This window comes from Phalacrocorax carbo, chromosome 2 (assembly GCF_963921805.1).
Source record: "Phalacrocorax carbo chromosome 2, bPhaCar2.1, whole genome shotgun sequence".
NCBI classification, from domain to species: domain Eukaryota; kingdom Metazoa; phylum Chordata; class Aves; order Suliformes; family Phalacrocoracidae; genus Phalacrocorax; species Phalacrocorax carbo.
In genome coordinates, this window is record NC_087514.1 from 106,012,413 (window position 1) to 106,027,937 (window position 15,525).

Genomic DNA, 15,525 nt, shown 5'->3' on the forward strand with positions numbered 1-15,525 from the left:
AGTTTAAGTCCAAGCTTTGTACTGACATGTAATGTAGCATCAAAAGGAACAGTCTCTAAGAAATGTAAATTGTTCAGAATTTGGGAAAAAAAAAAACAAAAAACAAAAAAACAAACCCCAACAAACTCCTGAATATTTTAAAGCTGTTGTATCCAATGCAAAGTCTGATGGAAACAAGCATCTGAGGGCTCTAGTTTGCACACTTAATATATAAACAGCAAACAAAGACCATAAGCAACCAAAACACCATCCTCTGCTGAAAGTTGTTTTTATATTTATATCCGGTGGTGCTAATTCTTAACACAATAATACATTGAAGAATTATTTTTGCACATTTCCCAATTTGTGTGTAGGGATACTGTACAGATGTTAAAAATCCTAAATGGAAACATAAAGAGGGGATATAAACTATTCTTGAGATTTATAATCCACTTACGTGACTGTAGGTTTGTTGTTTACATTTAATTTTCTGGGTTGTTTTGGGTTGTTTTTTTTTTTGTTTTGGGGTGGATTCCCCCCCTACCCCCCCAATAAAATGGCATAAAGTTAAGTTGAGATACTACTGGTAAGCTGAACTCAGCCTCTTCTTCAGAATGGGAGCATGGAAGCTGTACAGTTCACAGTTGGGAGACCCCAATTGGTTTGTGGTTGCTCAGTGTTCCGGGCAACATGCAGAATAGATTCGATAATTTTGTAGTAGTGGAAGAAGAACTGGGCAGGGTTATCTCTGAACCACCTCAGACTTGCACATGTGCAAGACCCTTGGGTCAATAGTCCACTGGCAGTCTGTCCATCTTCTTGTCTGTACTCTTGTTGCTGTGCTTGGATGGCACTACGTGATGATACAGGGAGGGCTAATGGAGGGAAATGCACAGATTTTCCATTGCTTCCATGGCTGTACTTAAGAATTTGACAGATTTTGTACTTAAAGTTTCTGTACGGTGAACCAAATCTGCATGCTAGAATGTTTAATCTGGTGTGAGGTACTTATGGCTGACTAGCATGTTTGAAGGATTTATAGCACTTTGCTTACTTTTGGGTAACAGAAAAGTCAGACAGGGTGACTCTTAATGATTTGAGAGTACTAGTCCTTTATTTACTTAGCTGTGTTCCAGTTCAGACCTGTAACCTCTTTAAGTCTATTTTGTGCCAGAATATTCAACTATTCAAACCAGTTTCGGATTGTTCTCTAGTTTTTAAACTCAAAACTAAGCACACAGAACAGAAAAAAAAATCATGTAAGAGTTAGTGCTTTTTAATTTTTGCAATTTATTGTGGTAACTGCATTAAATAATTCCACGTGAATTGCCAAGTGTGCTTCATTGTCCTAGCCAGTAGTGAGAGCTTATGAGAAATCACAGCATGAAAGAGGTTGAGAAGCTGTCAGTTGGCTGTATTTTCCTTAGATATGGTTATTTTTTTCATAAATGTTGTTTTTAAATATCTGTACACAGACATTCTGCCTCATGCGTAGCAGCTTTTTTCAGCATGGGTTTTACACATCGTAAACTTCAGCAAACTTCTAACAGTTTGCCCATAGAGAAATTCTTCGGCAAGGGGAATTGCTTTCTTTTTTCCCTAGCCTGATGACTTGTCCTGAAAAGGAGTATTTTGGTCTTCTGCATGTGCTGTTTTTAAAATCAACATTAGACAAGTAATAGTACCTATTCCTTAAAAAGTTGTCCTTTAATTATTAGCTAAGATGTATTAAACCTATCATGTAACCTCCAGTGTGTAAGTATTTTAACTGATGGAAACTTGGCAGTGTGTCCCATAATGAAGGCTTTTTCCAACCAGACTACTTTTCTTGCCATTATAAACCGATGAATTCATTGCCATCATGGGTACAATTTCTGAATAATGCTTTTTCTAGAATGGTATTGCTTAGAAAAGCTTCCTGGTTCAGAAGCTTCATGATCATGATGCCATTTTAAGTATATTTTTAAAATGTGTGGTAGAGTTGATGTTGAAATGTGTTGGGCTCTCCATGTCTCTTCTGATTCTGGAATGAAAATCTGCCTGTTCCTAAATAGTAATGGTCCAATTTTCTTATTATCAAATTATGGGCTGGAATAGTTATTCAGAAATTTCTGCTTAATATAAATGTTTTGCTAAATGAGCATTAAATCCTTTGAAAGTAGAACCACTCACTTTACTTTCTTGGCTTGGTGGATGGCAGAAATATTTACTCCTAAAGCTTTTCATAAGAAACAGAATTAATTGTTCATTTTCAGCGCTGGGTAACAGCCCAGTAGCCATACTCTGCCTCAGGTTGGTCTAACTTGTGTAATGTGTGTGGGAGCTGCACAAAAAACTCCATTAAAGGATCATAAAAATGTGCCCCCCATGGCTTCATTTCTTCTCCTTGATCTGTAATGTCAAGGAGAGCTTTAAAAAGCCATGACAAGCAGAGGTAGGAAAAAGTGGTTTGGATAAAATAAGCTGGATTCAAATAAACTCTCCAGCTTTTAAAATGTTCCAGAGGGAAATCACTGTATTCAGTGTTCTGTGGTTTTATCCATTGCCAGTGTTGGTAGTACTGAAATAACATGGAAGACATTATTCTCACAGTAGTATTTTTAACTCAAATGGATTTTTTTACTTCCTGACTGTATATAAAAATCTGCTCAAGTTTGTGCTTTTTTCTGGGAAGCAAAAAGATATTTTTTTTTTCAACAACTTTAATTACCTATTTTGTATATATTTCCTATTTCTTATTGTTGACTATATATTTTACGTGATTTCTGTTAGCAATAAAGCATAATATCTAAAATATTACATATGTGTTAAAACATGTAGAGGTGTGTATATAGGAGACAATTCAAAGGCTGAGATTTTTAGTCTCTAACTTGTGGTTCTCTTGACTTCCTACTGTATGTTTTGCATCCATTTTTGTTGATTATTGAAAAGAAATAATTAAAATGGGCTGGTGGCTGCAGCATGAAAGCAAATCAATATATCAGATTTAAAAATACAGGATGTGCACCTTGAGATAGCAAGAAGCAGCAGGGTTCATGGATGCCTGGAGACCATGTAACAGTTCTGGGATCAAAAATAATATAGTCACTTCAGTGAAGCACTCCATTTGAGTTCATTAACCCTGTAAGAAGGTAAAACTTGCTTCACCCAGTTCTTCTGTGCATAACTGATGTCAATGAAGCATGCTAAGTTGTGCTCATGCAACTGCAAGCAGGAATTTGTTCTCACCACCCAGCCTTAAACTTAGTAGATACCTTTTCCTGCAGAATTGTTGTATTCTCTAAAGATGTTCTAAATGGAAAGTTCTAGCCCATATTTATTATGAATGTTTATTCCTAAACTTTAGTTCAGTGAGTACCTCAGAGATCAGAAATAAAGTTATGTTCTTCCCATCGTTGATGAGGAAGGAGTTATATTCTGATTTTTAAGGGGCTATGGCCTTGCTTATTGAAATGTGAAAAGCATAACCAGATCTGCTACACATGTAGAAATTCCATAGTCTTAACATTTCCTCATGTGTGCCTGTGTGAAGAGGCCTGACATGTATTCCACAGACTACAGCTCTGATTGAAAGGCTGTTTCCTCCTTGTACCACCAAGAGGAGTAAATGATTCTTCATAGTATAGTTAGATCATCAAGTAGAAATGGATGAACTGGTAATTGCATGATATATGTTCAAGGCAAGTATTGCTGGTAGGTCCCTACCATTCTTGCTCCGAATGGAATGCATGGTAGTTGCCTCTCAAGTATCTAACACCGTAATAGTGTAAGTCTTCAAATTAGTATGAAAAGTTTGTGGAGCCATAAACATGTATTCAAAACAGCATAAAAAGAACTGTATTTGATCTTGAGCTATGAATGGCATGTTATATTTCTATCAAGAAAACTGTTACAAATGTAAATGTAAAATGAAAGAAGATAATGCCATTGGTTGATGCTGTAACTGTAGAGCCAGTTTAGTTTTGCAGAACGAATACCATTAGTATTAGCAGTACTTTTGTCATGTGGTACAAGACCAGTCAAAGCCCTTATGTAATGTCTTGTCCTTTTCTCTCCCTTTCCTTATTACTTATCTCTCCACAGTGCTGCATACCCAAGGTCCCATCGATGGCAGTCTGTATGCGAAAGTGAGAAAGAAGAGCTCTTCAGACAGCAGCATCCCTGGTGTTGCTCAGGGTGTTCCTGTGACTGGCAGTCCTGATCACAGTGATCATACCCTGTCTGTCAGCAGTGATTCAGGACACTCAACAGCTTCTATCAGGACAGACAAGACTGAGGAGCGCCTTGTGCCAGGAGCCAAACGGGATCTGAGCCCACAAGAGAAGGCAGAACTGGACCAGCTACTTAGTGGTCTGGAGGATTCTGTCAGCACCACCAGGGGTATGACTGATGCCCGAAGCAAGTACAGTGGGACTCGCCACATAGTGCCAGCTCAAGTTCATGTGAATGGAGACACCAAACTGAAGGACAGGGAGACTGATATTCTGGATGACGAAATGCCTAGTCATGACCTTCACAGCGTGGACAGCATTGGGACTTTGTCTTCCTCAGAAGGGCAGCACTCCACCCACCTAGGGAACTTTAGTTGCCACAAGAGCAGTCAGAACTCACTTCTTTCAGATGGCTTTGGAAGTAACACTGGGGAGGAACATCAAAATGCTTTTGCCCCAGACCTAGGAATTGGCGTGGATCCCCTCTATGAGAGATCATTTGGAAGCACTGAGCCAAAGTCAACTCAGCAATTGCAACGGAACCCTTCTGTCTCACCCCAGCCTCAAGCCTATGGTCCAAGTAACTACTCTACTCAGACCTGGGTACGCCAGCAGCAGATGGTCACTGCTCACCAATATGGTTTTGCCCCAGAGAATGAAATTAGGGTTGGCATTCATAACACTGTGGAGAATTCAGGCAGTGTCCAGAGCCAGCCCCGAGTCCCAGATACCCCGACACGTGGATCCAGCAGCAGAGATGCTGTGCAGAGGGGGCTAGGAAGCGTGCCAGGTGCTGTTGAAACTGCAGAACATGCCAGTGCCCAGAGCTTTAAGTCAAGGCCAGTGCCTCAGAGGGACACAAATGGCCTGGATCTAGGGCGGAATGCAGGAGACTTGCCAGCTTCTCCAACTTTGGATATTGATCAGTCCATTGAACAACTGAACAGGTTGATCTTGGAGTTAGACCCTACATTTGAACCTATCCCGACCCGCATTAACACTGTCACCAGGGACAGAAATCAAGTAAATGGCTTCACCAGCCTTGATGTAGATGTGGAAGGGCTTAGCAGGAGTCCTGGTTTCCATGACAAATTAGAGGTCACAAACAGGAATCCCCCCCGGCATGGTAAGCTGTTGTAATGCTTTCAGAATATAATGCTTTTCCTAGCACTTTTGTGTTCTTGATATGGTACAGCAGGACCTCAGGTCATGACTTACAACTTTCAGGATGATTACCAAGGGATTATTTCTGATACCCTCTTTACATAACAATCCAAGGAGTTATGGAATCAAACTGATATAAGTGAGTTTTGCAGGTTGTTTTTTTTTTGCTTGAAAAAAGTACTGTTCAGCAAATTCTTACCTGTTATAGATCATCAGTTGGGATTTTTTGCTGCTGTAAGTGATAACAAAGTAATTCCTTACACTGAGGCATTTTTAGAAGGCGTCTGTAGTGAAATGGTTTATGATTGCTTTTTTTTTATGATTTCCACTTAAAGTAGGAGAAAAAGCACTGGCAATTTTATCTTCAAATTTAGTGTAATGCTGAGGGCATTAAATTTCTATGCAGGATTTTCATAAATAAATTATTCTTTGCCAGTAAAGTATTCTAAAACATACTCTTTCTGAAACTTTTCTTTTTAGAAATTCAGAAGTCACAGTGCTTGCTTATTTCTGGCTCTGATATGATTGCAGAAAAAAAAACACCTGGTGGAATGAAATAGGTGACACTTGCTGACTATATTGCCTAAATAATGTTACTAGAACTAGCAGTTTTGCAAAAGGATGAGTAGTCCTTCTCTGCTTAAGTCCACTGAAACCTTTCATTAATACTGTAGCTAAAATTTGTGACAAACAAGCTCTTGCTGGTCTTGCTGTCATGTTTGAAAATTCTGTGTGGTCTAATTCCTCTGGCAGGACATACCTTCTTTCCTTCCCTCCCTTCCCTCTTCGTCTTCTCCCTTGTCCTACCTCCAGTCTTGGTGCAGTGAAAGACTTGCTTGTGTCTCCAGGGTTTGATTCAGTTATCAGCCAACATGCCAGAACATGTGTCCACGGCCTCATTGGACACAAATGGGCCGCTTCAGCTCAAGCGCAGTTGGATATGCCAAACCATTCGATGATGACTGCTGAACTAGTGTGTGGCTTCATTAATGTGCAGGCCTATGTGATCAAGGATGGTGATTCTTGTAGAGAGGGTGAAATCAGTTCTGGGTTTAGGAGAGTAACTGAGGGCTAAAGAAGTCCAGAAATCCGTGATGAATATATGTGAGCTGCTTCACTGTTTGTTTTTAATACATGGTATGCATTTTGTGGCTCTTATAGGATTAAATTCATTAGTTTGTAATTCTCTTGAATCTTTCCAAATGATTAGCTGAAGGACAAATTGAAAATGAGTTTTTTCCAGCAGGAGAAAACTCTTCTGTCTGGTGTACAGTAAAGCTAGTGAAGGGGATAAATGGGTCATTTAGAATAAGCCACCTTTTAGAATTCTGTGTTTAAAGGTACAAATCATAGATTCTGATCATCTACGAAAGGAAGTAGGAGTCATGGTCAATTCCTTTCCATTTGTAAAGTTGGGTAAAGTAGGTAAACTTCCTGCCCTAATAAAGACTGGTGAGAATATGAGTCCTTGGGGCACATTCTGGAAGAGGATTTGTTTTAAAGATAGTGATGAATTTGGCATTAAATATGAATATACAGACAGCATTTAGAATCCTGGGTAATTTGTGGGGGGCAACAGGACATAGTATGAAAGAGGAAAGAGTTTAGGAGTCAGGAAGCTCCTTCACTTTTTGTCATGCCCTTGCCTTTGGCAAGGTGTTTCTCTCTCCTTCATCAGTCTTAGCAAGGGAAAAGGAGGGCTAATGTCTCTTCCATTTGTTTTTTTAAACCTGTCTCTCAGAAATACTGAACATCCTTACAGGATGTTTACATCATACTTCAAACTTACATCATAGCTTCAAACATAAGTTTATGCATACTGATTCCTAATCCACTTCCAATTTAAGTCATCCTCTTTGATGGATTTAATTAGACATAGGGTACACGTCTCTGAAAGAAGGTGGTAATCACAATCTGTATGTTGAAAGTGGCATGTAAGTGCTAATTGCTATCAACAGCTGCTCTGTTTCTGACATTGAATTTTTTTCCCCGTGCACTCTATCTCTGCTCCAAAGCAACACCCGTATTCCTACTGAAATCACAGAATTGCAGAGTAGTTGAGGTTGGAAAGGACCTCTGAAGATCATCTGGTCCAGCCCTCCTGCTCAGGCAGGACCACCTAGAGCCAGTTGCCCAGGACCATGTCCAGATGGCATGTGACTATCTCTTATCTACAACCACTTTTCTGGACAACCTCTGCCAGTGCTCAGTCACCCTCGCAGCAAAGTAGTTGTTTCCTGATGTTCAGAGGAAAGGTCCTGTGTTTCAGTTTGTGCCCATTGCCTCTGATCCTGTCACTGGGCACCATGGAAGAGAGCTTGGCTCCCTCTTTGCACCCTCCCTTTAGGTATTTATATACATCGGTGAATCCCCAATACACTTTCATTTAATCAAGAACTTACAGGAGGAGTGTTATCCAGTATTTTGTGGACAGTTCTGCACTCCACCAAATCATGAGTACTTCTGCATGATGGTTTATTTCAGCATGCTAGGTATACCTTGTCTGGCAAAAGGCTAATTATTTAAGGGACAGTCAGGGAGTGAATCAACTCTTATTTGGGTCTTCAAGTTTCTTCCTAAATTTTTGCTTGAAGTACTTACTCCTTTCACACTTTTACTGTCCTGAAGTCAGATTCTGTTGAAGTTCTCACAAAGCCTTTCATTGACATTAGAGACTTGAGGAAGGAGGCAAGTAAAGGGTTACTCTTGCATTTTTAGGCCCAAAATAAATGAATGAACTACATCTAGAGTTTAAGCACTGTAGAGAGCCTAAAATGTGTGGAATCCAGGATATAGGATGCAAGACTGGAGGCTTCCGTTGGCTTCCAGTCTTGGCTAACGTCATTGAGATTTATGGGCCTCATTCAAGTCCTAGTTATAGTGACTTAGGATATTTATGTTTAGGAAAATGTCCTTTGAAAGTTTAATCCTTAAAGTCCTTTCTCTTTGTTTTACCTTCTGTTTTCAGGGCCTTATGCTGCCATTGTTGTTTAGGTTGGTTAGCATCTTCTAGCCTTTGTAGTCTCTTTGAAACAGCATGCCAGTATAGAACTGTTGTGGATATTCTCAGCTGAAATGTGTTTGTGGTGGTCCTTTTTGAGAGGTTATAGTTCATTTCATCAAAGGCAGGAAAACTGAATGGGTGCTTTTGCTTTCCTCCAGCTCCTAATTTGGTGGTGTGTGTGTAGGCATCAATTAGTTCATATTTCTGCGGCTGTAAGCTAAAGCACCATCACTTTCAACAGTTGCTACTTCAGAGGATGGCATCTTCTGGTAGAAGAGGGAGAGAGTAGGAATAGTAAGGGTTTAGATATTTTAATTTAGTCAGGGCCTTTAGGAGGCTGGGTGCATTTGAGTGCCCTAAAGTTTAAAGGCCTCTGTTTGTGCTTAATGTAGGTAGTGTCTTGAGGAGTTTCTCTTGTGTAACAGTCACGTGCTGTGTTCTTGACTGATAAGCAGTAATTTTAGATTAGTGTTGAGTCCCTTGCCTACCCTTTGAGTATATTCATTATGATTAACAGTGCAATTTTATGTTCTGTCTAATGCAATTGAAACGCAGCAGACTGTTCCCGAGAGAGGTGGCCTTATGCCGTCTCTATGATCTTTGGACATGCATTACTCCATTCATCTCTGCATCAGATCTGGTAACTCTGCAGTGGTGGGGTTAATTGGGTTAGCTTGTTTATTCCATGGTTTGAAGGCTTTCTTATGGGTTAGTTATCTGTCAGATCAAAGTGTTAAACTTGCGATGTGGACAGGTAATCACTAAATGCCATGGGCAGAAAGAGTGGTGAGGGCATGTGGCTGAAGGTGGAGGGCAAGCAGAATGGCCATTTTAGCAGCCTTTAAAGCAGATAGAACAGGTTTATTCTGAAACCACATACATATATCTTGGTGATAGGACCTGATCTGTAGGAACTTCATTGTGAGGGACACAGTTATTCCACTGTGTTACCAAGCACCATTGGGAAACTATAATTAATACTGGGACAGAGCTATCAGAAAGGTAGATTCAGTATTTTAGGGCATTAGCTACAAGGCTAAGGTCGGACATGTTAGGATTCACCTGTCACTTTCTGCATGTGCTTCAGCATGTGATACTAGTGTAAGTAACATAAGAATAACATTTAATTAAAAGATTTTTTGAAAGGATTATTTCTTCGTATAACTTTAACATAATAGGTTTTTTTAATTTGCCTTTATGTCAAGTGCTAAAATGTTCTGTTTCTGACTTTTGCAAGTATCATTGAGTTTATACTAGTAACAGCTTGATTTTAAACCTATCCATGGTTCCAAAGGTAAAACACTAGTTACGTGTAGCATGCTGCCACCTCTGCTTGAGATTAGGAAGTCACCAGCACATACTGATTTTTCCAAATGCTGTAGGATTTATTTATTTACATATCTGGACTTGCCCCACTGCTGTATACAGAACCATTTATGCATGATGTGCACAAAACAACAAGGGGGAAAAGCAGTTTGAATGAATGTTAAGTATGAGGAAGACCTGGAATGTTTTTCGCTTGATACATCATCTGATGGAAAGGGAGCAATATAGCTGCAAGGAGAAATTGTGAATTGGGATGGTCAGATGGAGGCAACAGGAGTATATTGTCATGTCTCATCTGAATCCAGATGATGGTCATAGTTCTGAGCATAAACCACATGTTCTGATATGTTCTTTCAAACTCTGCATAGCACTTCAAAGGAGTAAATCCAGAAGTGTAGTACAAACATCTGCTAGACAGACAATTGACTACTGGAAGAATAACCTATTGTTTGCAGAAGCCCCTACCACCTCCCAAGTCTCAGGTGTATGAGAAAATAGGTAGATAAACTGAAACAGCAAAATCAGTCTTTTTTGACTGAGGAGCAATCCTAAGGTTTGAGAAACAAGGAAATACTCTTTATTAGCTCCCTTCGTTTTTCAAAGGTGCTTGACAATTCACTTGTCTTTGGAGACCATAGGTATGCAATATCTGTGTGAGGAGAGGTAGAGAAAGTGGCCTTAGGGTATGCAGGTCTGTCAAATGCTCTGGAGTTTCAGTGTAGAAACCCAAGCCCTTAAAAAGTGTGTTGTCTGTTCCCAGTACTCCTACTGGGAATTAGTGCTTCTGTGCAAGGATTAATAAATAACAAGAAATATCCTCTCTACGCACTGGCATAAATGGCAAAAGTTACAGTTTAAAAAACAAACAAAAAACAAAACAAACCACCACAACCCAAAAAAACCAACCAGATAAAAACATTTTGCTTGGTTAAAGTCAAAAGTCTATTCCTGCATGTGTGGGAAAAACTAATGTATAATGTAACGGAAAGTTCCTCTTCAGACTTTAACATTGTTTTCCCTCCACAGTGAACAGCTGAAGCGTAAGTTTAGTCTGACTCTGTTCCCCTGCACATGCACACACATGAAGTAAAGCTGAAGTAGTCAGCATACTTGCAGTGAAAGGCTGTGAACATGTGCTATACTAGAAAGAAAAGAAAACCTTATATTATAACTAATCCCTTAAAATAACAAAATATGTTGTTGTTCATTGCCAGTTTGTGGTAAAAGAGCACAGGCTTGCTGGGTGTGGTTTACCTTACCTTGGAAGTATACTCATGGAATTAGGATAAGCAGGAGATTCTCCAAAGCAATTAATGAGTTGTTGAAACTACTGCAGCATAGGAGGTGCAATTGATAGCACAAAGAAATGCTGGCTGCCATGGGGATGAGGAAATAGCCATGAATAAAGGATAACCAAAACAAGCAGTTGTTCACCGATGAGCAATGGTCGGTCTTACACAGACAGGTTTTACAGGGAATTCTATACCCTGTGACTTAAACAGTCCTTGACCTAACAAGTATATCAAGAGAATCAATTGGCCTGTGATGGAGGGAGTTGGCAGATCAGGGCTGAATGGCTCTGAGCTTGAGTGGACGAATGTGGTATTCTTAGTGAGAGGGAGCAAACAGCGCCAGAGATGAATGAGATTGACGTGCCTAACTTGAAGGTTGCATTATGAGAGGGTGGTGGGGTTATCTGGTTTCTTGTATGAACATGAAGTAAATGTATTTCTTAAGAAGGCATGTGCATGTTTCCAGTGCCCTGCAAAGCTGGAATAATGAGCTTAATGAAATGTGTGTGTCAGCTGGGATGTACAGTATGGTCCATTCTTATTTCTCTTCGCTTGTATGTTTCTGCACTGATTGACAAATAGGCAGCTACCTCTCCGTTCATGTCTCTTCCTAGAGGTATTTGTACACATATACCCTTCACATAGGTTAACGTGGCACAAACTACTGACTGCCTATGTAGCAGAGTTCTGGATTCTGTCCGAAATGATGTCTTGGGTTAAGTGTTCAGTGTTTTTGAGAATAGGAAGAAGCAGACAGTGATCCTTGAACTTCTTTGTGCTAGGATGTGTGTTTATGAACCATGTAGAACAGAAGCTGATGACCTCTTTTCTCCTTCAGTCCTATTTGTGTCGCTTCTCAGAGGTGAATCAGTGCACTGTATATTAAGGTTTTCCAATTTTTTGCTTTTACATGAGCTGAGTTACACAGAGATGAGTTTCTCATAGTAAATGAAAGCTGCCATTTACTGGTAACACAGTGCTGCAGTAGTTCTTAATTTTAAACAACAGGAAAGTCTGTATGTAAGCTTTTCTCTGCAGCCTTATGTTCCCCCTTTACTTCACCCTGTGTATGTTCTTTCATGCCTAATAACACATGACCTCAGTCTACTGTTAAAGATCATTTGTAAGACTTATTTCCTTGAAGCCACCATCTTTTATCACAAATCTTATGCTTATGGGTAGAGAGGGAAAGCTAAAACAATGTTTTGCTTCTACCTAGAAAACTATGAAAGCAAGAATCTGTTAATAAACGTAGAGAACAAAGTTTTTTACCCATTTTCAGTAAAACCCACACCCCACCTTTTAACTCTTAAAATGTTACAATTTGCATCTTCAGAAAAATGTTAGAAGCAATTGAAAAATTATATGATCAAACTAAGGCAAAGCACATGAACATATGCATTCAATATTTGGGGGCAGCCTGTTTCCATTGCTGTGACCAAGAGATACATCTCTATCTAAATTGATCAGTATGAGGAATTAAGGGACTGTATTTTCCATAAGGTTGAAATTATATTGTTGCTCTTAGCTAATTCTAATTCTTCTTCATGCATGAGTTAGTCTGTCTGAAAATATTGTCTTAAAACATCCTTACGTCACTTAATGTGGTGGGGAGAATGCAGATATATGGTTCACACAGCCTGACATTCTGTGTGTTTATATAGTTTATCAGCTCAATAAATAACTGAGCGTTAAACAAAGCCATCATCCCTCCCTCCCTCAAAAAAATCCCAACATGCAGAATGAATAAAAATGAGGTGGCTAAACATCTGATTACAAGTGTCTGGAACATCTTCAGAGATCTTTCCTCTATCAAAAAGAAATCTTTGAAGATAGTCCAAATTAAAGTATCATAAATCATGCTACAGTATATCTGCAGACAAAGGAGAGGGGAAGAAATCCTTTTTGCATACTGTACTAAATAAGAATTTTTAAAAGCACCGAACTGTTCCAGATGTTGTTCCCATTCCCTCTGTGATATTCTGTGGAAGAGCAAACCCAGTCCCTCTGAAATAAGATGTAAAGTGATAGGAGAGCAAAGCTTGACCAAATCCTCATGTGCCTTATTTGCATGTACTAACAATACACTACAAAACCTGTTGTAGTTTCCATCGCACAGGAAAATTTTGGAACCTGACTTGGAGTTAATTTTATAGTGATAAACAGTAAATTAAATGGAGTTTTTAGCTAAACTAAAGTAAAAAACTGAGTTTTAAAGTTAAAACTGGAGTTTTAACTAAATTAATCTTTTAAACTAAACTAAATTTAGTTAAATTAATTTTTATGCTAAAGTTTAAAATGGAATTTTAGTTATATTTAGCAGCAGAGTAGTTTTTTATTTAATGTATGTCGTGTACTTATTCCACAAATATTTATTAGTCCTGTAACCGTCTGGATGTGGGCCTGAGTGTAGCATCATTATGACATCTCTGTACGGGTTTGGAGATATCAGTTTGGATTTTGCAACAGGCTTTCTGCCCATGCTTGGCACAGTGTAAAAGGGCTAAGAGACTAAAGTGGCCAGACCTGTGAAGCTGCTTTGTCCTACATGGACAGGTTTAATGGCCTACTTGGATTTGAGGTAGAGTTTACACCTTTTCATTTGCTTGTTAGACTAACGTGTTATGAGGTTTTCAGACTCCTAGGCTACTACCTGTTCTGGATAGGGGGAAAAAGAGTAGTTTACTTGTGAATCATTGCTAAACAAGAGGGTATTTTTTCAGTAACAAAAAAAATTTTCTGGCTGCAATAGCACTTCCTACTACTTTTTAGAAAGATTAAGGCAGTGAAGCTATCACCAGCACAGCTCAGTTGGCTTTTGTTCTGATTAATCGCTCTGAAAGAGAGTTCCTATAGAGCTGCGAACCTGAACATTTGAGCATAACAAGATACTCTGTTAGCGCTTGCATCAGAAATCCATAATTTTGTTTCAGCTGGGTATACATTTGCTTGTCCTTTTTCCACCACAACGTTCAGCTTGAGTTTTGTCTTGCTGTCTTTGAAGATGTTATTTTTCCTTTAAATTTGTAACAGGAATTGTAAAGCTGATTCTAAATTCTTACTGTCTTGAAAGCTTTATCATTAAATGCCTTTTGCAAAAATCTTGAACTTTGTTGAAGATAAATGGTGCTAGAGAAGGAAATCACTTTGATTTGGGTAGTGTTATGGTAATATTTAGTATGTGGGGCAGTCCCTGAAGGCTCCTCTGTTAGAAGTTAACTTAAGGACTTTTTTTTTTCTTGAAGAATTGTTAAGTCTCCTGTTGGATTGAATCCCCATGTTTCACAGTAATGAGTAGTTGGAGTTATGCAGGTCTTTTTAAACTGCTGTATAGGCAGCAGCATCTGGAATGTCTGCAATGCTAACATAATTCTCCCCAGAGTTTTATTTCAGCCTTCATGACTATGTTGAGGTCTGTGAAAGGGGCACTGGAAAAACAGCCTTGTGGGAGTTTTCACTGTACCTTTGTCAAGAGAACCCTAAGGTTTTTATTGATCTCTGGGTTGAACTGATAGAGCCTCTTTTATGTCACACTAACTTTTCACACATGTTGAGGCTGTGGTGAAAAGCTCAGTTGAAGTGCATCTGCTTTGTCTCTCTATGCTCCTCTGTGTGTGACAAGCTTCTACACTGCAACGATTACCAAGTTGTCTGTCTTCAGAGTCTGTTATTTGTTGTGGATATTATTTTTTTAATTAGAGTGTTTATTAAGTTGTATTGTTTGGTTGATTGATTAAACATACGTCCTAGTAAGTTTTTCTTTTGTTTCTTCAAACCACATGTGGTTTCTTAAACCATGTGCATGTGGCTTGTGTATATGCTTGTCAGATTTTCCTAAATGCATAGATGTTACCTTTTGCCTCTTGTGAAAGGGATAGTGTTGAAATGAATTCAATATTCAAAAAGTCCTGCTGGGAAATAAATCAAGTTAACTAAGTGAGAAGCTATCTGTGAAATGATAGTTAACCTTGCTTATCCAGAGAAGATGATATTAACTGTTATGCAAGTCTTGATGATTGCAGTGGTTAAAATTAGTTTTGCAAGTTCTGACATCTATATTTCAATTCTATAACAATTCACCACGTTTGCAACCTGTCAATCTCAGCACAGAACTTTTAAGATTAGTATCTTGTAAAAACTGAAAAAACAATTTCTTCCCTTTAGATAGCAGCAATTTTTCCTTTCCAGATTTTCAGTACAATAGACTTTTTCAAACTTGTTAAGACCAATGTGAAATATCAGTTAATAGTATTAGGTTCAAAGCTTGATAGCACATTTTGATTGAGAAAAACAAAACATCATCCATACACAAGCTTTGATCACCCATTTAGTTATAAAATTACAAATAAAATTGATCAATCTAACACATTTTCATTAAGTGTTGAAGGTGATGGAGATCTTTGCTAATTTCCAAAAGGTACTCTAAATGAAAAGGTGTTTGGTCTTACATTTAAATGTGAAAAATTTACAATTAATGGCTCCAGTTTGAAGTTAATTCTTGGTGATTTTTTTTAGGATCTGGCATTGTCTAAACTGCTGTTGATTGAAG

The 15,525-nt window shown here is 38.7% G+C and overlaps 1 protein-coding gene across 9 annotated transcripts in view; it reads left to right on the forward strand.

Moving 5' to 3' along the window:
- TNS3 (tensin 3) overlaps positions 1–15,525 on the forward strand; it is a 232,147-nt gene that overhangs the window by 155,029 nt on the left and 61,593 nt on the right. For all 9 annotated transcript variants that reach the window (XM_064443795.1, XM_064443797.1, XM_064443793.1 and 6 more), the window contains one exon: positions 4,063–5,316. In XM_064443795.1, coding sequence (XP_064299865.1) covers positions 4,063–5,316 — 1,254 coding nt within the window. The remainder of the gene's footprint in view (positions 1–4,062; positions 5,317–15,525) is intronic.